At 40.2% G+C, this 27,168-nt stretch overlaps 2 protein-coding genes across 5 annotated transcripts in view; one reads left to right on the top strand and one right to left on the bottom strand.

Moving 5' to 3' along the window:
* The window catches only part of si:ch211-269e2.1 (cohesin subunit SA-2), a 28,594-nt gene extending 25,999 nt beyond the window's left edge, over positions 1 to 2,595 (top strand). For both annotated transcript variants that reach the window (XM_023288860.3, XM_023288859.3), the window contains exon 32: positions 1,516 to 2,595. In XM_023288860.3, coding sequence (XP_023144628.2) covers positions 1,516 to 1,651 — 136 coding nt within the window. In that variant the 3' untranslated portion in view covers positions 1,652 to 2,595. The remainder of the gene's footprint in view (positions 1 to 1,515) is intronic.
* Positions 2,596 to 2,839: 244 nt separating this feature from the next.
* Positions 2,840 to 26,082, bottom strand: ppp2r3b (protein phosphatase 2, regulatory subunit B'', beta). 3 transcript variants are annotated; one of them, XM_023288864.3, is made up of 15 exons: positions 25,894 to 26,082; positions 23,757 to 24,151; positions 14,331 to 14,516; positions 13,893 to 13,996; positions 13,139 to 13,241; positions 10,870 to 10,944; positions 10,690 to 10,776; positions 9,912 to 10,068; positions 9,241 to 9,289; positions 9,064 to 9,153; positions 8,435 to 8,610; positions 7,181 to 7,299; positions 6,979 to 7,085; positions 5,799 to 5,840; positions 3,737 to 3,874 (listed from the first exon to the last, which is right to left on the bottom strand). In XM_023288864.3, exons 2-14 carry the CDS (start codon positions 24,108 to 24,110, stop codon positions 5,822 to 5,824), a joined length of 1,626 nt encoding a protein of 541 aa, XP_023144632.2. In that variant the 5' UTR covers positions 24,111 to 24,151; positions 25,894 to 26,082; the 3' UTR covers positions 3,737 to 3,874; positions 5,799 to 5,821. The 3 variants fall into 3 exon arrangements, with proteins under 3 accessions (XP_023144631.2, XP_023144633.2, XP_023144632.2); XM_023288863.3 differs by lacking the exon at positions 5,799 to 5,840 and having other exon boundaries at positions 2,840 to 3,874; positions 25,894 to 26,081; XM_023288865.3 differs by lacking the exons at positions 5,799 to 5,840; positions 23,757 to 24,151; positions 25,894 to 26,082 and adding an exon at positions 17,384 to 17,861 and having other exon boundaries at positions 2,840 to 3,874.
* Between the last annotated feature and the right edge of the window lie 1,086 nt (positions 26,083 to 27,168).

Here is a 27,168-nt window from a genome sequence, read left to right as displayed (position 1 = left end):
CTGGGCCAATTTGTGGTTTTAGGGAGCCATATGGTGGCCTTTGGGTACATTAGTTTGTTTATTGTGGCTAACTTGTTTTGCGTGATGTCAACAAATCTGTTAGATTTGTTGTTTGTTAGGCAGGAGGTGTTATGGACTTGGGAAGTTCACAGCCTGGCTCTCAGATCAGGCTCAATCTGCAGCACCTGTGAGATTGAGCTCGGCTGTGTGCTGTTGCCATTCAGCTGGGCGGGGAAATATGGAGGCATCACCCAACTGCTCAGGTGGTTGTGGGTAGGTGACCTGGGGTCCGTTTCACGAAGCAGGTTTAGTGAAAACTCTGAGTTTGTTAACCCTGAAATGAGGGAAACTCAGAGTTTTCCGTTTCACAAAGGGAGGTAACTGAATCTCTCGGTCAGTTACCATAGTAACAGAGTCTATGACTCTAACCTGGTCGGGACCAGGTTTATCTCAGTAAACCTCGAGTTTCTCTCTGTCTCCGCCCTCTTTCAGCCACACGCTATTTGATTTCCTCATTCATTCATTCAGCCATCAGGCGAGTTTTGGCGAAGTCTAGTTCTGCCGTGTGTCTAAATGTCATGTCCTTTTATGAAACCACTGCACAGTCAAACAGCCACCTAATATTTAGGCTACTTTACAATGTAAAACATGATCAAAATGAGGTAGCTCCATGAGATTATGCCGACTTCTTACCTGTTTTAAAAATGTTTTTATATTTCATCTTAAGCTGCTGCCACATGCGCTTCTCCCCCGCGGGATTGCACCTAAATGAAATAACTTAATAGGCTACTATTCAAACAGTTTTCCTGTAATATTATTGTGATTTAAACTTACGCATTGACAGGGCAGCAATGTTCTCCCACACCGTCTCCCTCTTTTACAGCTGCAGGTGCTGCACTTCTTTCTAAAAACGTGTTCAAACTCGCTATATAAGCGCATTAAGATTTCCAATTCAAGCGGTGTAGTCCTCCGCTTCCCCGTTGCCATGGTGACTCGTCGAATCGGCGCTCCATTGATACTGGCTTTTCAGAGTTGTGGTGCACGCGCTTAACTCCGGGTGAAACTACTCCGAGTTGATTAAATCAACTCAAATCAGCCGTTCTGGAACCGAAAACTCAGAGTTTTCTATCTCAGAGTAGATCAACTCAGAGTTCAGGGTTAAACAGTTTGTTGAACCTGCTTCGTGAAACGGACCCCTGGAAGGTTCGACACCATCAGTCGGCCTTCTGGAAACCTGAGTGTCTCTGTGTCGTGTCAGTGCACAGAACCCAACACTTCCTTGCCTTTGTTTTGGGGAATGCTTTTCTTTTCAGGGGTCTTAGTTTTTGTTTGTTCTACCACCTTAGGTAGATTTAGTGGGGATAGTGGTATTAAACACTATCCTCTTTTAGACCACAGAACCCCATTTTCTGTTTGTGCAGTTTTTGTTAGTTTCACTCGTAAACAACCTTGGTTCATTTAGTTCTTCTGAGACAAGAGGGGGTGAAACATAACAAATCTCACCAAACTCCTCAGCCATCAGGACAAGGCAGCTGAAACGGATCCATTTTCCGTCCCTCTGGAGCCTCCTGCAAAAAGACTCGACACTGAGGGATCTGTCCTCAGCGCCAGCAGCGAGCCGGACGACGACACCGTGGACGTGGAGCTGTAAATATGAGGCTGGTGCTCCTGTGTAGAAACCTCACTGGACATCACAGACTCTGAGACGCTTTCCTGTTTTTCTTGCACCTTGTGAGCAGTATCTCCTCTGTTTAATTACCACATCCGGGCGTGCAATTTTTGTACAATTATGAACATGTTGAACATGCAGTATATTATGTTTTTCGGAGGGTGCAATCCTAAATGGTGATGTTACACCCATGTGAAGACCAAAACCAACAATGAAATATTAAATATTTAAAGTGGGACACATCTCACTCCCACAACAAGCTGCGAAGTGTGCCGTCATCCAAATGACTAATTTGTTTAAAGTCAGTCCTACAAACACCAATCTGAAAATAGTAACCAGTGCAGTAAATTATGTATTAATCCGCAGCTAAAAATAGTCCCCAACAAATGCACTTTCTGTTCCTATTGTAACTTTTGTAAAAACTACAGTTCCCAGCTATTTGAGTCGGTTTATTAAACAAAAAAAAACACAAAAAAAAAAATTGATATTTACGACATAAAAAGACAAAACATTTCAGGACTTATTAATGTGTTTCGGGCTGAGTGACAATCACATTGTTGTTTTTAGTCTTTTCATGAAGAAATATTTATTCATATTTACTAATACCAGTTTTATTCTGGTGTTATCATTATTGTCAGACTGGTTTAATTTGAGGACCATTCATATCAGTATATGTATAGATTTTTTTGAACATAGAGCTTTACTGTAAATTGCACTTGAACGTTACGAGTAACACTAAATAATTTATCCTTTTAATGTTACTTTTGGATCCAAATTTTGTTTGGTGTTATAGAGGGTCAACTGAGAACTGTGCTTTATTTTCCTACTCGCCACTTTATCACAACTTATGTATTTAATGTAAAACAATAAAAAAAATGTCTGCAGCAGTTTTTAACCTGTATACATCTATAAATACTATTATTACACCTTGTTCTACTTAACTTCCATCAGTACATTTTACAATTATTCAAAAGCATTTAATTACCTTTTTGACTTTTGCACATTTCTGGATGTTTGTGTTCTGCAGCAGCATTTATCACCAACAAAGTGCTTTTCACATTCTGATAATAGTTTTCAACTGACACACATTTGTAATTTACTAAATATAGCAATGAACATATCAAAAGGAGTTTCTACTACATTAAACTGCACCGCCCAGTTTCTTTACTCTTCCATTAACCAAGGCTTTATTATTAAAGAAAAAAGCAAAACATTTTAAAATGGTTCCTTTTGCTCTCTCAAAGTACGTTCCACTTCAGTACTTTGTAACATAGAAAAAAAGAATGTCTAAAACACTTGCCCAATTCATTTACAACACAGCAAGCACAAAATAAATATTTACAGTCATTTATAAATCTGTCTAATAATTTATAAACCCATCTCACACATGAAGTCATGATAAACCTGTACGACATCCGCTGTCTCAACTGTGTGCTTGTGTGTGTGCAGAAGGCTCAAAGGTGGCTTGTTTGGCATTAAAGTAACGTCTGACAAACCGTGAGTGACTTTACAGCAGAAAAACCCTTGGTTCTGATCACTGGAATGTAACTCTAGCCAATAAGTTCCATACTGAAGCAGATCAACGCGGTTTCTGTCCAGGAATTCAGGGGAGCTGCAGTGCGTAAATAAAGAAGTGATTTGGCTCACGTGAACGTTATTACACAACACCGATATTCAGATGACACAAAACTCGCCCCAAACATTATTGATGCGCAAGATTACATGCAGAAAACAACTTGTCAACGTGTGGGGAGGGAGCGAAGGTTGAACACATGCTGCTGGAAGTCAGCTGTGGTGTTTAAGTGCAACAGGTGAAAATGTTAATCTGGGTCAGTCCTGAAGAACGACCTTCTCCTGTATGCCTGATGTGTGAGAATGTTCTCCTGACTCCACCGATGCTCTGACTGTCTCCTGGTTTTGTGTTTACTCTGTTTGGCGAAGCGTGTCCCGCTTTGCAGGATCTCTGGGTCTCGGTTCGACGTGATTCAACCACCAACACGGCCGTCTGACTTCTGTTTCTGGGGGTGGAAGGTGCTCAGCAGGCTTCTAAGAAAATGCATCAAGCATCATTCGAAGTCGTCTTCATATTCGTATTCGTCCAGGTCCGGGTTGCAGTGCGGACTGGGGATCTCAAAGAAGTGTCTCTTTGTCAGACCGAGCTCAGTGGAGATGTGCTGCCCTAAAGGGCTCAGAGGATTATCATACCTGAACAGACACACAGAGAAAAGGATCGGTCAAATGGGACATTTTTCAGCCGTCCCAAAACAAAAATCACATGCCCGTATGAACATCAAAAGCTGAAGTGAGTTTAATTCAGCTTAAGTGTTGTCGGCTAAAATCGTTTCTTTTTCAGTTTACTGGAAGCTAATGAGGATTCAGCAATCTGAGTTTGACAATTCTGAAGGATATCTCCTATCCCCCCACTGCAACTTATATTACTGTTAGAAAAAACTCTTTAAAATACATAATTACACTGAATAAATACTGTGGATTTTGTACTCCTTCTCTTCCTTGTGAAACATGCTGGGCAGGGACTTTGCACCAGCCAGTTTGCACAAAAGGAATGATGATAGCGAGCAAAAACTCATTAAATACACATCTGAACATGTTGGTGTCATGTCAAGACAGATATGGAAAAATAGATGTTGAAAACAAAACATATTTTCAACAAAGTGTATGATTCAGTCAACCACATTCAAGGGTAAAACTGTGGTGAATGTGCCCAAGAATGACCATATTCAGAGCTTTGGGAAATACATTCGCCTTCTTGCTTCTTCCTGCTTGGATGAAATACAGAAAATATGCTAGTTAGCTTAGCATAGCACAAAGACAGGAAGCAGGAGAGAATAGCTGTATACAAGTAATCTGGTAGCAATTCTAAATAAACACATTTCTGTTCCAGGTCAAGAAATCAACGTTTTTATACTCTGATTAAAGCAAACGAGTCATAATGACTGAGCTTTTGAAGTGACTAGAAGAGGATTCTTGCTGCTAACAGGCTGCTGAGAATAACTTCATATTTATCAGCAGACGGGTCAATATATAATTGTGGGACTTTTTGTATCACAGTTGACATTTTTGCTGTTTTCAGGCCTAAAATCAACATGGCTTTCTATAACCAAACAACACATGGTATTTTTAGACAAAGATTCTTCTAAATATTATATATACAATTGAGTAAAACTGAAATTGAAAGTTATTTCTAAAGATATAGTAGTAAACCTGTTGACTACTTTATATTAAATAACTCAGAAAGCCTTGGAGTCTGGCCAGTCTTTTCTTCAGGAGGAAATGACATCATGTGGAGTAGGTCATGTGATCTGGAATTAACACACTTCCTAGAGAGGTGTTTTTGGAATGAGGAACTTAGTGGAAAGCGATTTCTCTGACACAGATAATAAATAAAATTTGATATTTTGCTGAAAAAAAATATCTGTCCTGATTATCTCAACTTAATAAAAAGAACACAATCCAAACTATTTCTGAATCAGCTCATTTTATTATTGTTTAGCTCATTAGAAGGTGGTTGGTATTAAATTTGGACGGTTAATTAGTTGACATTTTCGTGATATCCAGTAATTTTTTATAAATAAGTGATTGTTTCCATAATAAGTAATTATGGAATTTGTAAAGACATGATCATAATGAACATAAAAAAATATTTTTTTTACTTTTAATAAAAATGTGTGCAAGATATATCCCATGGACTTCAGAAGTCCCTCAGTTATAGATTGACCCATTCATGAATGACATCAATCCTTTCATCTATTTCTTACCAAGAAAGCTTAACAGTGTATTTCCCAAAATTCCGAACAACAACTTCAAGCCAGCGTGACTGGAAAAGACACAGGAGCACCACATGAAGGCTGAACAGAGATGGGTCAGGAGAGCAGGAAGGATAAAAACAGAAGCCGTCTGGTTCAGAAACAGACTCCCAGCTCTAAGATACGACCACGAACACATGACACTGTGCCGGCTGACAAAACACCTATCTGCTGTGGACAGTGAGCTCAGACCGGTGGGAGGTGGGTAGAGGCCAGGAGTGGGTTTAGGACTAGACCCGCCCAGAGAGGAGGAGGAGGAGGAGGAGGAGAACACTTAGTCTGAGCTGGAACCCTGAGTGTCTTACCTGTTCTGGTTAGCAGCGTGTCTTTAGAAGTCGGTGGTGTTCCTAAAATCACCACACAACATGCCTGTCAACAGCCTCATTTATCACCGACTCTCTCAGAGCTGCTGGAATTTATCCTCTCAGTAACGGGGACATGGAGCTCCGTCACCCTAATCTAAAGACCGTCACTCAGAAAACTGAAATCAGCTGATCTTACAACTATTTCAGCTATGGTTTCTATTCGTACGTGAACTTTTTAACAAACCCTCACTCTTGAACACACCCAAATGTCATAGTAATTTATCAAACTGTGTGTTTCCACATTTAATAACTGCATTAAATTGGCCCTACATCACTGATAATCATGAGAAATATTTCTAATTACATTAACACGATAGGCAAGGTCAGAATTTCTCAAACCTTTAAGAATGACACCTATAAGTTACTTTTATGTGCAATATTGCAATATTTTAATTTAAATAATATTGTAATTTATTCCCCTGGTTTAAGCAAATTTATGTCTTTTTTTTTAACACAGTACTTTGTTTACACTTACTTTTACACAGTACTTCTTATATTTCTTATACTTGTAGCATTTCTTATTTTAAATTCTCAGATTTAGATTTGTGTATTTATTCTTTTACTGTCTGTTGTTGTTGCAGGCACTGCTCTCTATACACTAAGTCTAATTCCTTGTGTGCACTCACTTGGTAATAAAGGCTTTCCTGATTCTGAAAAGTTATGAATACATTAAATAAGCAGCGTTAAATTACCACATGTATGCCTCAAGACAATCACAGATAAAGATTTCCCTTTTATCTCCCACTGTTCATACTGATAATTCTTCAAAATTGTCCAATTTAATTAAAAATTATTGTTTTCTAGTCACAACAGTATGAAATAAGTTTCTCTAGTAGCAATTACAGTGAAAATGAGTCCAATCTAACATTTTTATAATATATAAATAAGGTTAAAATGATAGGAAACTGTAACAACAAGTTTTATTCTTGTTTTTGTATCCCTGATAAAAAAAATACTTTCATTGCTTCAAATGCAAACAGTAGGTTAAACCCCCATACTATGAATTGTAATATTTCTTTAGCAATTAATCAAACTGAAAGAGATCTCTGAATTTGAAAAACAGAATTAAATTTAAAAGCTGTTTTAGCAGTTTGATAAATTCCAGTAAGGTCACACTTACGCATCATTACACTGGTCGTTGGCAGCCTCCTCAGCCACCAGGATGTCGTACTCCTCTGCAGCATATTTCTCCCAGTCTGAGACCTCCTGGCCGTCGGCCTCCACCTCCTTAAAAACACGACAAGTTACACGATCAGCTCGACCTCTGAGAGGAAAACAAACGCACGTCTGGTAACACAGGATCAAGATTTAACCTAACTCACCCTGATAACAGAGAAGGGATCCTTCTGCTCGTGCTCCAGGTACTTCTCGATGTTGAAGAAAGTGTCGAAGAAAACGTGGGACAACTTGCACCTCTTCAGGTCCCGCAGAGTGATCTTACCTGGAAAGGGATAAATCAGGTGTTTAAGTTTTCAAACACAGACTTAGAATGTGACAGAAAATTTATGGCTAGGACATTATTAAATTATTCCAGGGGGGTTAGGGTCTCACTACAAGGGTGTTAGCCTTCAGAACTGGCTTAGTATTGACAGCCCGGGTGTGACATCTACTAAATCACCTTCCTCATCGTGCGGTGTGGCTTGAGTTAAGGATGTGGTCAGTTCCCTTCTGATTAAACTACTGGAACCGTTTGGTCACAATATTTCAAACCAGGGCTGTAACTGATGATTGATTCATTTGTCTTTTCTTATATAAACATTCTTTCAAATTAAATTTTAACATTAATTTACGAAAGAAAAATACATTTTTCTTACAGTAGGAAGTAAGTTTGCCCTCAGAGTGGTGTACAGAGTATTAAAATCAACTCTACAACCAACTGATAAATTGCTATCCGGTACATAAAATGGACTGCTGTGATTTTGGTGTCTATTCAGCAGTAAAAAAAAATGCTAGTTTCTGCTTTTGATATAGTGGAAAAGAGGCTTTAACAGTGATATCATAGCATACTATTTTATGATCCTTGCAACATCTGCATCTACAGTTGGTCTTCATGTTCATATTCCTGTCAGAGACTTAAAAATCTCACCAGCAAAGTCATTAAACGTGAAATCTTTACTGTATTTTAAACTGTTAGAATCATACAAGCTGTACTGTCTTTCAACTGTTCAAGAAAACATCTAAAATACTCTGAGAAGACGTTGTTCCATCTCGTGTTACATGTCGTATTACACAGCTCCACTAGTGCGACATACCGCCAGGCCGCCTGAGGGTCACATTCTTGCTGTGGCCGTCAATACCGAACATGCTCGCCCGCACCATGAACTAGTATCTTCTAAACGACACAGTGTGAGAGCTAAGTGCTGGAGGGAATTGTTGACAGTGTGGATGACACCTGCAGCTGGGAGTGCACATCAGTCGGGCTCTTATCTGTGACTGTTCCCTCAGCTAGCGATCAATGATTCGGCCTGTAAAAATGTGTGCGTGCGTCCGCCGCTGTGATCGTGGACAAAGTGGAAGCTGTCGGACTCTCTGGTATGTGAACTTCTGACAGTGGAGAAACGTAAAACAGGTCTGACCTTCGACCTCAGGTTTGACAAGGTCAAGCATTTGGCAGAGGCAGTCCTCGAAGGGAAGGGGCTCGATGGCCATGGACTCCAGCTTTAGGCACTGCTCGTCGTAGAAGTACTCCAGCTCATACATGCTGAGCACCCCGTCACCATCCAGGTCCATACAGCGGAACCAGTACTCTATACTGGTGACAAAGTGAAGGGAGGCAGAGGTTAGCAAAGACATGAAAACTGTAAAGGACATGTAAAGTGGCTAAGTTAGGAGGCAGCCACAGATTACCCAGAAACTGAATCTGGAAAGCAACAATTTGTGATGCTTTAAGATCTGGACCTTAGTGGGCAATTAGAGTGATAGATCAGTCTAAGATGAGGTAAATACTGAAGAACAGCAGACGTAACTGCAGAAGACAAACTGATCAATCTCAGAGTAGAGCGTCCTAATTTAATCACTCCTGTTTCTATTTTATGTATTCCGTTATAGTCACCATTATCAATGAAGAAGTCTAATTATGAATGACAGGTTTCTTGCTATCACATGCTGTTAAAACATTAATGTATATCAGCCCCAAATATCGGTCATCTGCCTTTCTTTGATGACCAATAATCGGCCCATATTCGTTGATCCCTAGTTCAGATACCTGGTGTCGGTCTTCTTGTCCTCCTCAGAGATGAGGAACCAGACAAAATCAGCATAACTCAGCCTCCCCTCCTTATAAACACGTCTGTCCCTGATGGATTAAACCACAAAACCAGTATTAGAAACAGCCACTGAAGACAAGACGAGCATCATTTTAAACTCAATGACATCAACTTACCTTGTGACTGTTCCTGAGAATATTCTCTCAATCATCTTATGTGACATGGCTGGAAAACACACAGTAAAAAGGTTACTTACAATCCAGCCTCCTGGGGGAAAAATGTCTTTTCTCTCCAGGACAACAGCCCTCTCAGTTACTGTACAACTTTTTCACAACACATGTAATCCATTCTCACAGACTGTAAATCCAGAAAGGCGGGGGTTGGTGTTTTTTATCTTGACAATATCATAAATCCTCTGGCCATCATTCTGACCATATAGTGGTAGAAATTGCTCCAGACATGGCGTCATTGGAGCAGAGTATATATGCTGCTCTCTTATTGATCTTGTGTCTCATTTCCCCTGCCTCACTCTCAGACCATCAACCAGAAACATGTGGTGTGGAGTGTGAGGAGAGGAAGCGTCAAAGACAAATCTTTTTCCTGGCTACGTGTTTGTGTTTGAGGAGTAAACCTGCTTGAAATAGCATTTACAAATGCCTGTTATTGTTACATAGAATTTCAGCCTACTGACTGTGCTGCAAAGTGACAGAAAGATTTAGGGAAGCATTTGTTAAGTTCAAAATCAGGGACTCTTTTGCATGCATTTTTCAACCATGCATGCTAACATGATGCTAAAATAAATGCAAGCAACAAACAAAGACTTCTGAAGGTGAGAGGTGTTTGGTACCTTGGTCATTGTGCCGTGCCAGGTCTTTCTGGTCGATGTAGAGGTCATGGTCAGTGTCCAGCTCCCAGAACTTGCAGTAGATAACATAGAAATGCTCATAGGAGAAGAACTCTGTAAGCTGGTTCACATCCTCTTCCTGCTCCAGCAACGCCACATTCTGGTAAGCAGGAAAAAGTTAGAAGTACAAAATTATTTCACTCTAATCATTAATTAGGTGTAAATAATTAACCAAAAGGTTAGACATTTAGAATGAATATAAACTGAGACTTCTTAGTTTAACTTTCCCTTGCTGTAGTTGTGTGCAGTTTTTTTTTTTTTGCCAGTGAGGAATCACACCAACATTAATTTCTGGATGGTGGTTTTGATCATTTGGTGAAATTGTTTGTCTTATTTACAACATGTTTGGTCATCTGACTGCTTGTGCTTTTTGATCAACACAGTCAGAACAGATAGAAATGAATACAAAAATAAGATTGAAGGTAATTTGGCAATAACAAGATTGTTTCCTTCAGGAGATTTAGCAAGCAAAGTGGGAGGTTAGCATTAGTTTAGCATAGTAGTAAGCATTAGGCTTTTTATCAAACTCTCCGTATGTGTTCCTAAAGAATGTTTATACTAAATTTTTTGTTCAAATTAAAATACAGAGCATTTAACCTTAAAATCTGCAATTTTAAAAAGATAATTAAATACCTTTTAGACATCTGAAGACTTAATGAGGAAAGTAGCTATTATGCATATCAGTGCAAATGGAAAGACGACACAGAATGTAAAGGTTTACCTGAAGAAAGTTACTTTTCCTGAGCTCAGAACATGATATTTTTCCAGTCCATGACCGGTTCACATTGTAAAATATCCTTTGAATCACCTGAAAACAATAATAAAATAAGCAAACGTCCATCAATGCCATTTTTCTATGTCTACTACTTGTAAAGTGCAGTTGTGTGTTACTGTAATATACCGTTGTGATGTATCGTGAGTGAAAGTCCGGTGCCTCTTTTAGAAAGGCCAGGCCCGCGTGTGAGTTCACCACATCCTGAAAACATAAAGTAAAGTCAGCTCACTTTGTCTTTGCTCCACATCTGCTTCATTTCCATAACAAAACGGACAAACACAAACGTTAAAGACAAACTCAATGACATGCTACGCCTGCTACGCTAACAAATACACAAGTTCAGTTCAAGGCTGTAGTTACTTTCAGAGACGAGTTAAAACGGCAAACCACATCTGTCTCTCTTTTCTGGTAAACAGAACACATGACTTTCAAAGCAGGAATATGAATGCATACTGATTCAAACATCAGAAGTTGCCAGTGTCCATCTCCATTACTCTGTCATGCCATATGCTTTATGAATTGTGCAAAGTGAAGAAAAAGCTCCGGGCCGTATTGGGAGAGGCCATCCAACTTAAACGCTTCTTTGAAATCACAAATCACTGGGCCAACTGGTTTTGGGAAGAGCTTAAACCGTTTTGATTTGCCAAAGTGGTGGGAGGGCCCAGAAAAAAAGAAGAAGAAAAGATGTTTGCTGGTGACTGCTGCTAAACTCGCCTCCATCATGCCATAAAGTCACAGGGAGTGTGCTGCATTCCGAATAAACGGAGGCTATATTCTTGCCATGAAACTCCTTCACGTCTTTTCTTTATTCCATCGCCCTTCCTTCTACCGGGGGAAAGAATTGTTGACATAAATGCGAAGGCGGCAATGAAATTAAAAGGTCTTATTTCAGGGCAGCCGTTGTGCCTCTTTGACTCTTACTGTGAGAAATTAAATCATAGAGAAACACATAAATCACAGGGCACAGGAAACAGGCGGGGACAGTCAAATCTACTCCACTGCAATCCGCCTTTCATTCATCAAAACAGTCAAAGGCGATTCGCCGAGTGGAACCATACAAATTAAACAGCGTGTGCCACAAGGCATCTCTGCTGGTATGCTAACGGGTGTTCGGCTCAGACCGGCCGCTCCTGCCAGCATGAAAATGAATCAGGTGTAGGGTGGAGCCGGTGTGGCGCACCAACAGCTTGTCAGATGGAATGAGAATACAAATAGCCACCGCAGCGGGTCCACATGCTAAGAATTTCTGAACGCTCAATTAAACCTGTCTTACAAAACAAATAATTGAACCATGAGTGCGTGTTTTCTGGGATTAAATGGTACTATCATGTGTTTATGACATGAGACACGTTTTCACCTCCACTTCCCCCCCGCTAAAAACTACTGAGCTTTAACCCTCGTGCTGTCTTAACATCCTGTACACTTCCCTTGTCCTAAGGGTCAAAAGTGACCCACCTACACTGAGCCTCTAAAATAAAGCAGTTTAAGTGAATTTTAAACCAGAAATCTATTTTCCATGAAGAACCAACCTGTCGTGCATCACACACTTTGTGAATGTCTAGATTTTCCCTCTTCAGAGGGCAGAAAGACTGTGTTTAATTAGTGGACATCACTTGTTTTTATTGCATCTTAGATTTTATAACAGTTTTCTTTACTAAAATAGATTTTTATTATCACTATTATCATTAGTAAAGGTGCTGCGTAGGTGTAAACATCTTGTTTAGCAAGAGACAGTACTTGTATATCCTAAGAAGGCACTCAAAATGTGCAGAAAGTAGCTTTAAATACATTTTTGGAAGGGAAACAGCAGTGCACATGAAAGTTGAAGTTGTTCTAAGATCAATCAGTAGCATACATAATCTCAATTTCTCAGTGCGTGTGTGTCTGTGTGCACATGTGTTTGTGTGGTTTTAGAGGTGTGTGAGGTGGAAGCGTTTAGTCCACTGTGACTGATTTTAACTTCAGGATCAAAAATGATCCTAAGATAATCTTTGAATGATGTTAACCTATAGCTTTGATAAAAATATTAACAAAGACAGTGTTCCACTTTTTCTACTGCTGGAGTCACTTTAGGAAAAGTCATTGAATTTCAAGTTGAAAAAGGGTAATTTCGGGGTTTTTCTCTGCTATTAAACATAGTGGCCGGGTAATTTTTGACCCGGTGACAACACAAGGGTTAATACTGGGTCAGAGGAATCTCCCCTCAGCATATTCTTCTGCACTATATACGAGCTTACAGTAACATCCCTGAATCAGACCTCCGCCACATGAAAAAGCACTGCCTCAGCAGGGCAGACCAAAAATTAAGTCCAGTTCGCACCACCCAGGCCAGTCCAATTTTGCCATCCCACACTGCCAAGTTCAGCCCTCTCCCTGGGTGAGCTGTAGCCAGTACCTGCAGGAATGGAATAAAGTCGTCTTGTTCCAGGTAATTACAGCCAGGCTTGGCCAAGAGGTGCACAAATTTAGAAGCGTCATCGTGACAGGTCTGCAGAGTTCTGGAGGAGAAAAGAGAGAACAGATGGTTGCAAGGTTACTCCCACTTTTGGCTATTATGTTTTCTCTATCCTTTTTATCATTCTTTCAAGAGCACAAGTTTCAGATTGTTCCAATAAAAATTGCAAGTGCAGGTATAATACATTCTGAAATTAGGATTCTGAATCGCTGCCGGGTGATTATAAGTGTGCAGTGTTATGGTCGCAATGCAAAAATAATGCAGGCGTCTGTTGTGGCCTCTCGTCTAAGAATGGCTCAGTCATGAACTCAAGTCAAAGGCCAGGTCTGTCCGGTTCTCTGGAGGCTCACACATTAATACAAGAGCATGCCTTTTGCACACAACAGCATTCAACACACGGCCACCATTATAAGAGCCCAGTGGTATTCCTTTCAGTTTCAGGCAGAAAGGCGCTGAATGGATGTTTTCATTTATATACTGTATGTGCACAGCGACTTCCCCCTTGTGGTGTTTATGAGGGCAATGATTACTGTTAAAGAATGAAAAGGAAAATGTCATAATAGAAGAGAGCTGCATGCAGTGGCTGTGATCCCAAGCGAGTGGCCATCATTGTTCAGAGGAGATTGTATGAGCCATTTGGCTGTGAGTGAATGCACCAGTGGTCTAGAGAGAATAAGAGCAGCTATTGTCTTACTTTCTCCACATAGCCACAAACTTGTGAACGGACACGAAGCCCGTCCTGTCGCCTCCAGCTGAGCAGAACAATGGCACTTTCCAATAGAGGGGACACTCGCAGGCCTAAGGAGGCAGGAGAAAGGGGGCAGTGTAGAGATGGGAGAAAACATTAAAAAAGAACTTCTTAAATACATGTGACCATTAATGCAGGAAAGAAAAGCACCAAGACACATAATGCTGTTTGGTAGAAAAGCAGTGTTGCATCATTTGCTGTCATTGCTCTCTTCACTTCAGTTCCCCTCGGGCCATCGCTCACATTCCTCAGGGACACGGAACTAATATTTTCCATGGGGATTTAAAATTAGCAAACATTCGTAAAGTCAGGCGCTAAATGGCACAAGTGAAAATACTCCACTGGGTGGCGGTTGAACCTCCACGCTACAAATCACATTCTCACCTTGGCAACCTGCCCCATGTCCTCAATGGTGGCCCTTTCATTTGGGAATTGGGAAAATATTTTCTCAATTTTGGAAATGAGGTTGTCGATGTTGAGGTTGGCTCGGGGCCGGCCCTGTGGGAAGTAAAACTTGGGAATGCTTTCACTCAGTGCTGTGGTGACTGGCTCCTCCGTCCTCACCTGGGCCTGAGACAAAACCAGACAAACAAACCGTTATCCACTGATGCTAGCAAATGCTAGTATTCCAGCATGAGTTAGCCGTAACACAAGCCCTACACTGCTAGTGCTCATGTAGCCATACCTGAGCAAGCGTAATCATTATCCATTTATATGTAATAGATACCCCATGTGACTGACAGTCCCCTATATTAGACAGTTACTCTATAGTAGACTTCAAATTAAAATACAGCATTTCACACTAATATGCAAAGTACAGCTTGGCAAGTCACTTCAGTTTGTTGTTAAAACCTGAGATTGATCTAGCAATGTTTGCAACTTGTTAACGTAATTTAATGATCAAATTATGTTTAAAAGAATCTGAATTTTAAGGCTATACAAACCTAATAGCAGACTGGACTTCATGGCAATCTACAGTGAGTGCTACACTATTTTTACATGATAAAACAAAATTATCTTAACTAAGTCAATCATTTGGTCTTTAGGGCAATCTAACACATTAAAGCTTGTGTATGCATATGGTTTGAACACTATATTGTGGCTTTACACAAGATATATATAGATATAGCAACAAAAGACAGTCACAAAATTTGAGTTACTCATGCTTAGAGATGTTATAAAAAGTGTGTTATTAGTGATTTCCACTTAATGAAAAATATAAATACTTAAATCTACAAATCTGTTAACATGATTCTATAGTATATGTTCAAAATTAGTGTAGTTACTAATCTTGTAATAGTTACAAGGTTTTAATACAATCCCTTATTCCTGCACTTATCTATAAAAGGATAATAGTAGCAAATAAATCAATAACTTAGCCTTTTCACAGCAGACATTTTAACTTGGCACAGCAGAACATGCACATATTAATAACTAAATAAAATATAATTAAATAAATACAATTATTGATGGGTCATTCAAGTTTACAATGCCAGGATTTTCAAACTGATAAGTCTAAATTAAACACCAGCTTTATTAAAAATATTAATTAAACCTAAACCTCAGCTATGTCTGTAATGGAGGGAAGCCCCAATAAAGAACTAAATAATTGCAGTGTTATGATGCAAGAATGCGTGTGCCTCAAAAACAAAGCAACAGAGCAGATAAAAGAGCCGTCTTGGCTAGAACTGAGCAGCATACCTGATTACTGGCAAACAGTAGTTGTCAATTACAGCCCTAGAGACACAATTAAGGCAGGCATGTTCTGTATGTACACTATGTGCTAAGTGTGAACTTCAGACAAGAGTAGGAATGTACTTTCTGAAGTTGGATTCATTTTTGCATGGATGCCCTAAATATTTGTAGAAGCTCCCTGTTTAAATCTAGCTAACTCTAATAGGTGTTTCTGGAAAGTGCTTAGTACACTTTTACATGGCACATACTCCTGAGTAATATAGAAGCCATTATATATGTCACAGCCTGGATACATCTGTGTTTTGTTCTAATAGCAACTATGACCTCAGCAGAAAATAGATTTGTATGTGAGGGCTCAGCAGCATGAGCTATTATGGTCCATAATCATCCCTCTATTTATTTAAACCTTGTTTAACCATGGAGAGATGTGTGTATCGTCACAGTGGAAACCGGTGTAATCTTTACTCTAATTCTAACAACAATGGCATCTTGTAACACTGGGCACAGGCCTTAGTTTCACAATGAATCACACTCCCACCAGTATGATTCACCACACTAACAGCTGATATACTATAAAGAAAAACTCATTCATTGATAAAATCTCCTCTCGGTAACTTGCTGATTGTTGTAGAAAACATGAACCAGTGATAATATTTTCATAGTTATGCACATATAAAGTCATAATACGCTAGGAGCCAAATGAGTTGTTATGCTGCATATCAGCCAGTTACTAAAAACAGCAGGAGCACAACATGCTTTGCACTCAGTCATCATCTCATAGCCAAGGACTATTTACATGACTCAAGAATTTGCTAACTGAATCATTCTGTGTGGCCTTTAATAATCACATAAACACACCTACAGTGCTCTGCTAAGACACAAAAATGATCATCTTGGTGTTTGTTTTGGTGCAACACTTTCCACCCACTGTTCATTTGACCACCCCTACATATAACATCATGTCTGCAACAATAAAACTTTCAAAACTATTGTAATTATGGAGTCAGACGTAATGGCAGTAAATTTTTCCATGTAAATTTGTACATGTACGAGTGACAACACTGTCTGAAAACATTTTGCTGTTTTGTGTCAGCAGTAAGCTGCTCATTTTAACCTGATAAATGATAAATGCTGCTGAGCCTAAGCTCTTCTGCCCTGTGTGTTGGTGTCTGCCATGGCTATAAAAGGACATAAACATCTCCTGTTGCCCAGCCCTGCACTGTCCCCTCTCTCTCACTTCATGCTCACCACTAGCAGAGCTCTTGAGCACAACTGCTAAGCCACATGACATTTTGCACATTCACAATGATGTGCTCTGAAAGAGGACAGCAAAGCGGCTGAGCACAACATACCACCTAAGAAGAAGCATTATCTGGTAACCAAAGCTCACACCTCATATATCTTTGTATAGGTGAAGACTATCTTTGTCCCCAAACAACGGCAAAAGTAATTCACTTACAAAAGTGCAAGTGATTACACAACAATCAGATTTTACACACCATATTAGTGTGTGGCAGTTGTTTGATGAAACTTTTAAATATGGCAGTAGAAATTAATATAGCTGCTAATTTGTTGTCATTTGTCCAAACAATTAGTGTACTTTAACAGTAATTGTACCGCAATGCAATCTGAATACCGAGACATGAAGCCCACAAATACCAGTCCACATTAATAGACTTGCTGCCTGGCTGACAGGCCAGCAAAGCCTCCGTGTTAGAGTGTACACTCATACAAACACCTGCCTGTCCTTGTTGGAAGGCTCTGAGCCTTTTCTTGAACCGAGAGGGCAGAACAAAGTCACATCCACGTGCCAGCAGGGCTAGCTCCTTCCTCAGGTCAGGGTCCTGACGCAGAGACAGCTCCCTCATCCTCATCCTCGCTCCAGACAGGATGGGGTGAACATATACACAAACACAACACTCAATCCAGCGTTATCCTCTCGACCGCGCAGATCACTTGCAGTCAGCACTGTAAGCAGAAGGCAGTGGAAGTCCTCTGTGTGTATGTCCCTGTGATTGTCCTCTGTCAGAGTGGAGCCTCTTAATGCAAGGGAGCAGCTGCTACTGTGACTCTCTCTCCCATTCCAGATCTGGTCGCACAATCTCAGCTCAGCCTGCCGCTCTGTCCCAGTCTCTACCCAACATACACACACATGTACTGCAGGGTCAGGGAGCCCTTGCCTCAAAGCTGCTGGGGAGATAAGGAGTGACTGGGTGCATGTGTGTGGCTGTCACTTACTGTATGTGTGGGAGGGAGGGGTGTGTGCAATGGATCTGCCCTTTCCAGTTTGCATTCCTCAGTGCTCGTGGAAGGTTATGTAAAGAGATGGACCTGTTGTTGAGGCTTGCAGCAGCCACAGAGTTCAGTTGAAGGATGCACCTCCGTACCATGACGGCACACTGCTCATGTTGGGTGAGTTTCCTTCTGAGAAGCTCCCACACAACAAAATACTTCAGAGAAATTTGGCCTGTGATATGAGCCCTGAAAAATAGACTTCCTTCCTTTGGACAAGACGTGCAGATGCTAATGAGAAAATTCCCAATAAAACCCTTTAAGGGATGGAAGCTGCATATTGCTTCTACCTAAATCTGTAAATCTGCCAACAGGTATAACTGACAAAACTAACTAATGAAGCATAGAGACATAAAGAGAATAACCAAGGTATGACTATTTAGATAACAAGAGTGTAGGTCAACATAACTACAAGACATACATATTTTCAGCTTCTCTGCATCCTATCTTATGGTGGTCTTTGTTTTGCCTTCCCTTAGCAAGCTTGGGCTGCCAGCCATTCCACGTCTTATTATAGTTGATGGGCAATAGAGGGGGGAACGGGACATGTCAAATTCAAAGACTGATGACCGAACCAGTCTGCACCTATTAAAAGCATCACCAAGCACTGTTTGGCCAATCTAAGAAACTGGAGCTGGAGAAACAAGAGTGTATCTTTAGTCCTCAAACAAACATTCACTTCCGGTTGCTGCTATCCCTGAATGAAGGCAATTACATCAATTCTCTGTAAAAACTCTGATCTAACAGCTCGGGAGTTGCCTTCACTGCATGGACGGTGCATAGAAAAAGGCCTAATTGAAGAAAAATGGCACAGTGATGTCCACATTAGAGGACTATGTAAATAAACTCATCTCTGTTAATGTCACTATTGTATACAGACACTAAAAGCACACTCACGGTATTTTTAGATGACAGGATCACCAAGTCCACAGTTTCCACTGGTTTCTGCTCAAACCCAGTTCCTGTTGTCCTCCACACAGGACACTGCACATGCTTGATAAGCTGTTTGTATGAAGGCTTTTCACATTGCCTGCCTTTTGTTCATGCTCATCAATTCAAACAAAACATGGAAAGGAAAGCACAAAGGCCAAAAAAACTGGTGGGGGACATGAAACTATCAACTCAAATGTACTGTTCAGTCCATTTTTGTGTTTGAGTCCTAGACTATATATACATAGTCTATGGTTTGAGCAAACAAAATCTGAAGTCTGTTCCATAAACAGAGGCATCACAGCGCAGCAGGGATAACAATGTGTTGTTTTACACACATAAAAATAGCCCCATTAGTGTTTTGAAATACAGACACATGGCGAAAACAGCAGTGACAGTGCACTGGTTCTCAATATATAATCTTCCTACAGGATTGTGGGAATCATGTGCTTTTTAAATAACCAGAATGGACAGGATCCAACGAGCATTATCACTAAGCAAATCATCTTAGAGCCATTACAGGCAGGGTGGCCAAACAATAATCACCCTCAGAGGCAACTCTCAGTAAGACAAGCTGCTAAAGTACTATTTCCATAGTCTGATGGGTCACTGTGGCAAACAGAAAAACAGGCTGACCCTGCAATGTGTCTAATCTGTGAACTGCTAAATCTGATTTGTACACAAACATGTGTCCAGTCATGTTCATCTCATTGCGTAACAGATGAAATTATGAAACACGCTGTTTGGAGTTAGTGACCATTGACAGGTCTGGATGTTACAATTCCACGCACTCTTTTTTTAGGCTGCATTTCCCTTCAGGTTCAGGTGACATGGTATTCAAAGACTGTTACAAAACTGTCACATTCAAGTGACATGCAGCACAAACAAACAACCAAGTAACTAAAAATACATTAAAGCAGGGTGGGGCACAAACCAATCAAATCACCCCTTCCCCAAACAATCAATACAAGTGTAAATGGTGTCCCACAAATTCTATGTTCTATTGGCTTCAGTATTGGCTTTACTAACACGATTCAATCAGCGAGGCTAGCGTTACATCCCAACAGAGGAAGTTCAAACCCTCTCACAACCCTTTAAGTAGAGCCACAGCTGGCTCTTAGCATGAGTACAGAACCAATGCTGGGGTGAAATCCAGAAAGCTCCAGCTCAAGCCACCACAATTGGATGTCTGAGACAGGGATTTGGGATAAATGTGAATGTGTGCCAAAAATAGGCCCGATTGACCGATAACACGGTGGGCTCATTGACTGACAACATATTGGTCTCGGGGGAGGCCAAAAAGTAGAACATGATGTGAGCCGATCAGCTAGCTTACATAAGAGTAATAATGCAATGGTGGAGTTCAACTCATAAATGTTTGGTGAAAAGTCTATGTAGCCTACACGACTTCAGAAGTGGAGCAAAGGCTCTAGAGCACTAAAGAAGGCAGCTGCAGATAAGAAGTCATAGTACACAGGGGCCCCTATGCTTATGCAACAGTGTAATATAAGTGTAAGGTTTATACTTAAAGCAACTGATTATTAAAGGCAGCAGCTTCTGATCTATTCTTCTGACTTCCCCAGACAATATTTCTACAATGATAAGATGCAATTTAGCAATTTCACTTCATGTTAACGCTGCCTTTTCCCAATGTATGTATTTAATGCCCTAAAAATTACACATACAGACTCAAAACAAAACTACATTTTGCTTAAATTTGACAAATTTAGAAGATTCCATAGCGTTTAAGAGTTATTCCTTTAAAGCACATTTCTTTCTTTATTTACGACCTTACTTATTGCATTAATAGAACATCCATGCACAGAAGTCCTAGATGAAGTCCTAGGTGAAAGCCACAGTTTGCAATCGTACACTTTGGACTCACAAGTGACTGAGATTCCAAAATAAAAGCACTTGCGGGAAACAGTTTAACACCAGGTTCTCTCTGACAGGTCAGGCAACTGATAACGTGACCCCAGAGCCCCTGCTTCAAATAGCTCCTATGTTACTGAGCACAACCAAGCATGTTATAAAAAGACATCTAAAGGAATTGGTCATCCTAAATGCAGCTAAAAAGAGCAGAATTTAAAAAAAAAAAAAAAAAAAAAAACTCAAAGAAAACTCATATTTACTGCTCTACATTTCATACTATTGGATGTTTCTGTGTGACCTATTGCACTCACAACACAGAGGGAATTACACAACAGACCTTAAAGCCAAAGCATGGAGAGCTGATCTTTACTGTACATAGTGTAAATAAAAGATCTGCGACCACATATCCTAACAATGAGCAGCATCTCATAGAAGCAGTTTCAAACTAAATTACACAGAGGATGAATGTGCTGCCACACCTCATCTCACTGGCAGAGTTCCGGGTATCTAATGCCAACACAAGGGAACCAAGGCTATCTATATCAGCGTCTGATGTCAAAGTCAGACCAGCTGTTCCGGGCTGCATCAGTGTGACATAAATCGAATTTTTGAATAATCCTTTGAAGAATGCATCTGTATGCAGGAATTCGTTTTGTTGTCTTAAAATAGAAATATTACATTTATACAACCTCACAATCCCCTTAATATTGAGTGACACAGAGTAGCCACATGCCATGACACATCAGAGCAGAACACACACACACACTATCCAGCAGATGCTTTGTATTAATCTGAGGAGAGAAGGGGGCTAAGGTCAGCGAGAGGAATGATGTGGAAAAATTACATACATCTGACAACCCTCCTATTTTACCGTCACAAGGCCTCGTGATAAACAAACAGGACAGAATCTTGGGAAAGATTTAAAGCCAACTGATCACTTTAATCAGAAAAACTACATATGCAACCTAAAATTCCTCTTTGTGGTAGATCATTTCATCTATAAATTATTTTTCATCAATTCACAAAAGGCCTCGGTTAGACCAACATAATACTAGCAAACAGAAGATGAAAAATTGGATGTTTAACTTTGATGTGTTGTGGTTCTCTGCGATTACTAGAACAGAAGGGAGTATGAACAATTTAATCTACATTTTACACTGCATTACATTTTTATTATGTGAGCTGGTGTTCTCTATTTTGGAGTCTTTGTAGTATTGACTGCAAATGTATTCTACTTTCTAACAATTTGTAAACCCATGCTTACAAGCCCTTGTGGCAACTTGTTAGTCCATGCTTAAGTATAGTTACATACATAGCACAGTAATAATGACCATTGCCATCATCTCGACATAAAACCGGAATGTCTTGCTGACTCTAACATTACGTGTAGTGCTTCTGCTGCTGGTGTTTCAGCCAGAAAGAGAACAGATGTCGCACCGGTGGCTACTTGAATGTCGCCTCATGCCCATCTTTAGCATGTCAACAGCATGTAGAAGGCGGAGTCTGGAGGAGCATGTGCCCCCAGCTGTCTGGCTGTCTCACTGTCATCACACTCACTCATGTCCACAGTCTACAGCTAGCCCGTGCTTTCACGTTGCACTTCTCATCTTTACATAGTGCGAGTCCTTGAGAAGACATACAAACATTTAGAGCCCTTTAATTGTTTTGTGCAGCTGTAATTTCTCTCTTTATTAAATAAATAATATATATACTATGTACCTCTGGAGACCTCTTCTACAGCATAGTTAGATCTACAACACACAGGTTAAAAAAGTTACCAGAGTGCCAGGCATAGGCTTGCTTCACTCCCACCTCTCATGCCACACTAATTTGTGGGTAAGGCTTGCATATTTGGAAAATATTTGTCTAATATCACTAACTATGCCTACAGACATGAAGACTCCACTATGATAGTGCAGACTGGACAGGCTCTCTGTGCCTTAGATACTGTAGGCTACTCAGCAGCCTCTTGTGGTCAGTCAGGGAAAATAAAGATCCCAAAGGATACATTAGTGCCATGGTTTTCAAACTTAGGGGCAGGCCCTCCTAGGGGGACATGGGAGTGAAAAAATGGAGTGAAATTATCTTAAATGAAGATGATTTATTTAGAAAAAACAAACAACAGTCTCCTGAGGCTATTGTGCTAAGCTTAGTTCACAAAAATTGAACCATTATTAATTAGTTTATTCCCCCATCTCTGTCCTAGCGGTTGAGCTGGAGTCTGTATTGGAAGTGTCACAGAGGACGATGCTGAGGAAACTGCTCAGCATCATGGACAGCACCTCCTGCCCCCTGCATGCCATACTGATGACCTGTCTCAGTTAACATACTCAGTGGTTATAAAATCAGTTTTACAAACATGGAATTCATTTCAGGCTGCTATTTTATATGGCATTACACAGCAGAGATGTACGCATAAGTCTGTACAAAAGGTCAAATAAAGAGGTAAACAAGAACTGTACTAGAGCTAGAGTGCTAAATTGGTAAGGCAGATAAGTTGCAACACAGACATGGCAAATAAACTTAGATGCAATGCTGAGACTGGGTCACCGTTATTATAGTTTGTGGACCAGAGAGCAGTAAGTGCAAAATGTAATGCTGTTTTTTTCCCCTCAATGTTTAATATCAGTATTAATCTCAAAAATGTACGAGCAAGTCTATAAAATGTGCGGGGCATTAAAACACAGCATAATTTACAAGCATGTCATGTATTTAAATGGATTAAACTATGATTCACAAACAAAACATTAATGTAATTGCTAAGTGCACCTGAGGTTGAAGCGCTAATACCTGGCATGAAACAAATACAGGGCTTACTGAAACAACAAATGTGCAACACACCCTTATGTCACGAGTACCTCAGGTAGTTCCAAGAAGAATACTAAGACAAGAGGACACACCTTGTTGTTTACACTGTTACCAGCAACCTGAGATGAAGTGCTATGGCATGATAAGATGTTAAGGAATGATGATCAGTCGGTTTATCAACTTTATAACTTACTGTTTGAATCGATTATTTACCTTCTTTGTGCTGACAGACCTCCGTAGCACCCTGCCATTGGGTCCTGCCACTCTGGTGTTACTGCTGCTGCGAGAGGGCAGGGTGCTGGCAGATGGGGGGCTGGAGGCAATGCTGAGGGGAGCATGCTTCTTCTCTGCCAGGTTCTTCTGGGATGCTACATTGTTGTTCTCGTTGAATCCCAGTGACCTTTTATCCGGGGAGTCCTTGGAGTTCAAATCAACATGCTGTCCACTTTTGATCACATCAAGATAATCTTGGAGTAGTGACTGAGTTGCAGGATCGCTCAACCAGTTGAGGAACAACTCATCCACCTTCATTTTAAGGACCGGCTGGAGAACTTGTGGTGACGGCATTTTGCTGTATGTTGTTTTACTTGCTCCTATGACGAGGAAACCTGTGTAGAAATAAATCAACATTACTGTCACACCACACCTCTCTGGTTGTAAACATCCAAAACAGCATCCATTAATGAGGCGACACTGTTATAGTTAGCTGGGTTACTATAAAAACAGCGGCTGTTTGACAGAAAAAAAAATGAGCTTTAGCTTGGTGTCGGTGTTCCAGTTCAACTGGTGATATATATAAATATATATATATATATATATATATATATTTTTTTTTTAATTTATTTATTTATTTATTTATTTTTTTTTTTTAAAGTAAGTAAAGGGATTCGATCTGGTCAAAACAAACAATGGTTTATTCGCTCTACACAGTGAGCCATGAGCACCTATTGGATGTATTGAAGTAGACTACAGTCACATTTGAACATTACAGCTACAGATATTCCTGTTGGACTCTGAAGATACTGTGCTGCCATATTTGTATATTTAGCCTACATGTACTCTAAGGTGGATTAGGAGCATGTCATTAAATCAGATACTGTCAAACACCACAATTCACTCTAGTCTTCCTCTGTAACATCTTTAAATGTATCTTCTGCCATTTCTAAACTTGCCAGGGTGTTTGGGAAGACACAAATCACACAAATATATTGTTTGTTTTGACCAGGTCGGATCCCTTTACTTCCTTTTAAAAAAAAAATATTGTCAGCGGTTAAAGTGCTCTGAAATGACGGTTAGGACGTGGATAACTGAACGAGTTTTTATTGTTTTCTGAGTGACTAGTTTAAACAACGTGGTCTCAGTTTGTTCCGATGCGTTTTAGCAAATCAAGCTGATGTTATGCAGCGTGTTGTTCTGATGGGAGACTGCTGAGGGTCTGAGTGTTTCTGAGAACAAACCCGAGTTAAACCTGAAGTTCTGCTCTGGATCTGTTCCACTGAACACACAAACTAACACACAACACAGCAGTGGACGTGTTTCTATGTTGTGGGGTTTCTTTGTGAGACAATAAATAGTTTTGTGACTCGTTCTTAACCAGGCAGCCTGTGTTAAGTTGTGACTATCCCCAGTTGACATGGGCGTGTTTCCTGAACAATCACCAGGTGTTAAACACCTGACAGAATGACAGTGATCTATATGGATGAAGCAGAATGCTTGTTGAGCTGGTCGGTAGCATAATGAGTAAAACGGTGGTCTTGTAATTTTATCGCTGGATTACGTGGTTTCGAATCCTCTCACCGTACTTGAAAAATACGTGTTTTTTATTTCGGCCCGCACATTTCTTTTTACTGTCTGTAGATGATATTTACATGGATACACACTTTATTAAGTAGTGATGCCGACGTTTTTCGATGAGGTCTTCTTTATCTGGTATCTTTATTTCACGTAAATCCAGGTCTGATCGTGACGAATCTGCGGACGAAACATCTGGAGACGGAAACTATCGCCAGTTAACCTGATCACCAGTTAAACTGGAACACCGCCATTGCTTTTATTACACAACAAACACTAACATTATTGAATTTTAGCGCGAACCGTCAATACGTTGGCCCACAGGCGAAAGTAATAGTGAACCCATATCGACCTGAGTAATATTACTAGCTATTTTAACCTAACAGCTACGAACACAGCTGGGCAAAGTCAGTATTTAGTTAGCCAACATCACTTACAACTGCCTCGTAATGGAGAAAAGTGTTGAGCAGTTGGTATAGTTGGTGTTCCAGCCAGCTAAAAACTACAAGCTACGGTAGCCTTAGCAAGCTAGCGCTAACCGGCTAACTAATGTACCAACCTCGCTGTGAATTGATGGACAAATCCAAAAGCGTTGACTCTGCATTACTTTTCCTCCATAAGCGACGCTGCTAAACGCATGTTTAGCAAACTGTGAAGCACAAGAGTAACGCTACGGCTCCGGTGTTCATACATTTGGATAAAAGCCGAGCGGACAAGCGCAACTTTCCACTCTCGCGTTCCCCTGGTAACCACACGGCGATATCGCGAGATTTCCCCTAGGGTCTGTGAAGTCACCCCAACAGTTTTCCCTGCAGGAGGTGCACACCTGGAGGGTCAAAATGTTTGAGAAGCACAGACAAATTTCCCCAACTATCGTTTCTTCTACTGTGTTATATCGTGCTTCGCTTATCCCCATCCCAAAATCCGGTAGTCGACGACTGAAGAAGTATTTAAGGCGTCAAAATTTACCAAAGTTGCAGTGCACCCAAATAAGGCCTTACACCTGGAATCTCACCTGGAAGTTGGTAAGTAATATCGACAACATGTCCTCAAAGACGTGATATTTATTTATTTATTTATTTATTTGAATGTATTAATCAAACAATCTTGACTTCTGCGTTTTTTATAAGTCTATTGGATTTTATGTCGAATTTTTACCTATATATAAAGTAGTAGACCACCTAAATGCGCATTAGGGCTTAGCTTAGTCCAGCAGTCCTCGCCTGTTAACCTGACAATTCCCCGATTTTAAAGTTATCTCAGAGTAAAATGAAGACAAAATGTAAGACTGCACATAGCTACACTAAACACTGAAATATACTTTACTGTGTAATATGTTTTTTTATGTTTTCAGTGCATTCAAATGGCGTTAAATGAAATGTTTGAATGTTTTGTATGTGCTTCACTTTTAGAGTCTTAGTTATTATAATTTTACTAGTTCCTTTGCATTTTTATACAGTTCTTTTTACTGTGGTTTTAATTTAGTTTATATACACACACACACACACACACACCCACACATATAATGACAATAAAGACATACTGACAGTGAAGACACTACTCTTTCCAAAGTAATATTATCCTACTTTCTTACTGTGCCTAACTTACATTAATATCAAAGTAAGTGCAGGCTCCCTCGACCAGCGGTTTCCAAAATGTGTCCCTAGGAATTGGTCTTACTTATGCAGATTTGCAGAGCTATACTCATATGTACCAGTTTGCCTTGGAAATACCTCCTTTCAAACATTTTATGTAATTGTAATTTAGATTTTTGATGCTTGAAAAAGAAATGCAGGTGCTGGCAAAGGGAAAAAGTTCTCACCTAATGTCTCAT

This window comes from Amphiprion ocellaris, chromosome 11 (genome assembly GCF_022539595.1).
Source record: "Amphiprion ocellaris isolate individual 3 ecotype Okinawa chromosome 11, ASM2253959v1, whole genome shotgun sequence".
Taxonomy (NCBI): Eukaryota; Metazoa; Chordata; class Actinopteri; family Pomacentridae; genus Amphiprion; species Amphiprion ocellaris.
This window is presented reverse-complemented; position numbering and strand designations above follow the sequence as displayed.

Bases quoted from the DNA above. Each gene is read 5' to 3' on its own strand.
- ppp2r3b (XM_023288863.3), bottom strand. From the start codon at position 24,110: ATGCCGTCACCACAAGTTCTCCAGCCGGTCCTTAAAATGAAGGTGGAT. The intron at 13,997-14,330 runs GTGAGAATGTGA...CTGCCTCCTTAG, and splicing joins ACATGGGGCAGGTTGCCAAG to GCCTGCGAGTGTCCCCTCTA. The intron at 10,069-10,689 runs GTAAACCTTTAC...CCTGCTTACCAG, and splicing joins GGAAAAGTAACTTTCTTCAG to AATGTGGCGTTGCTGGAGCA.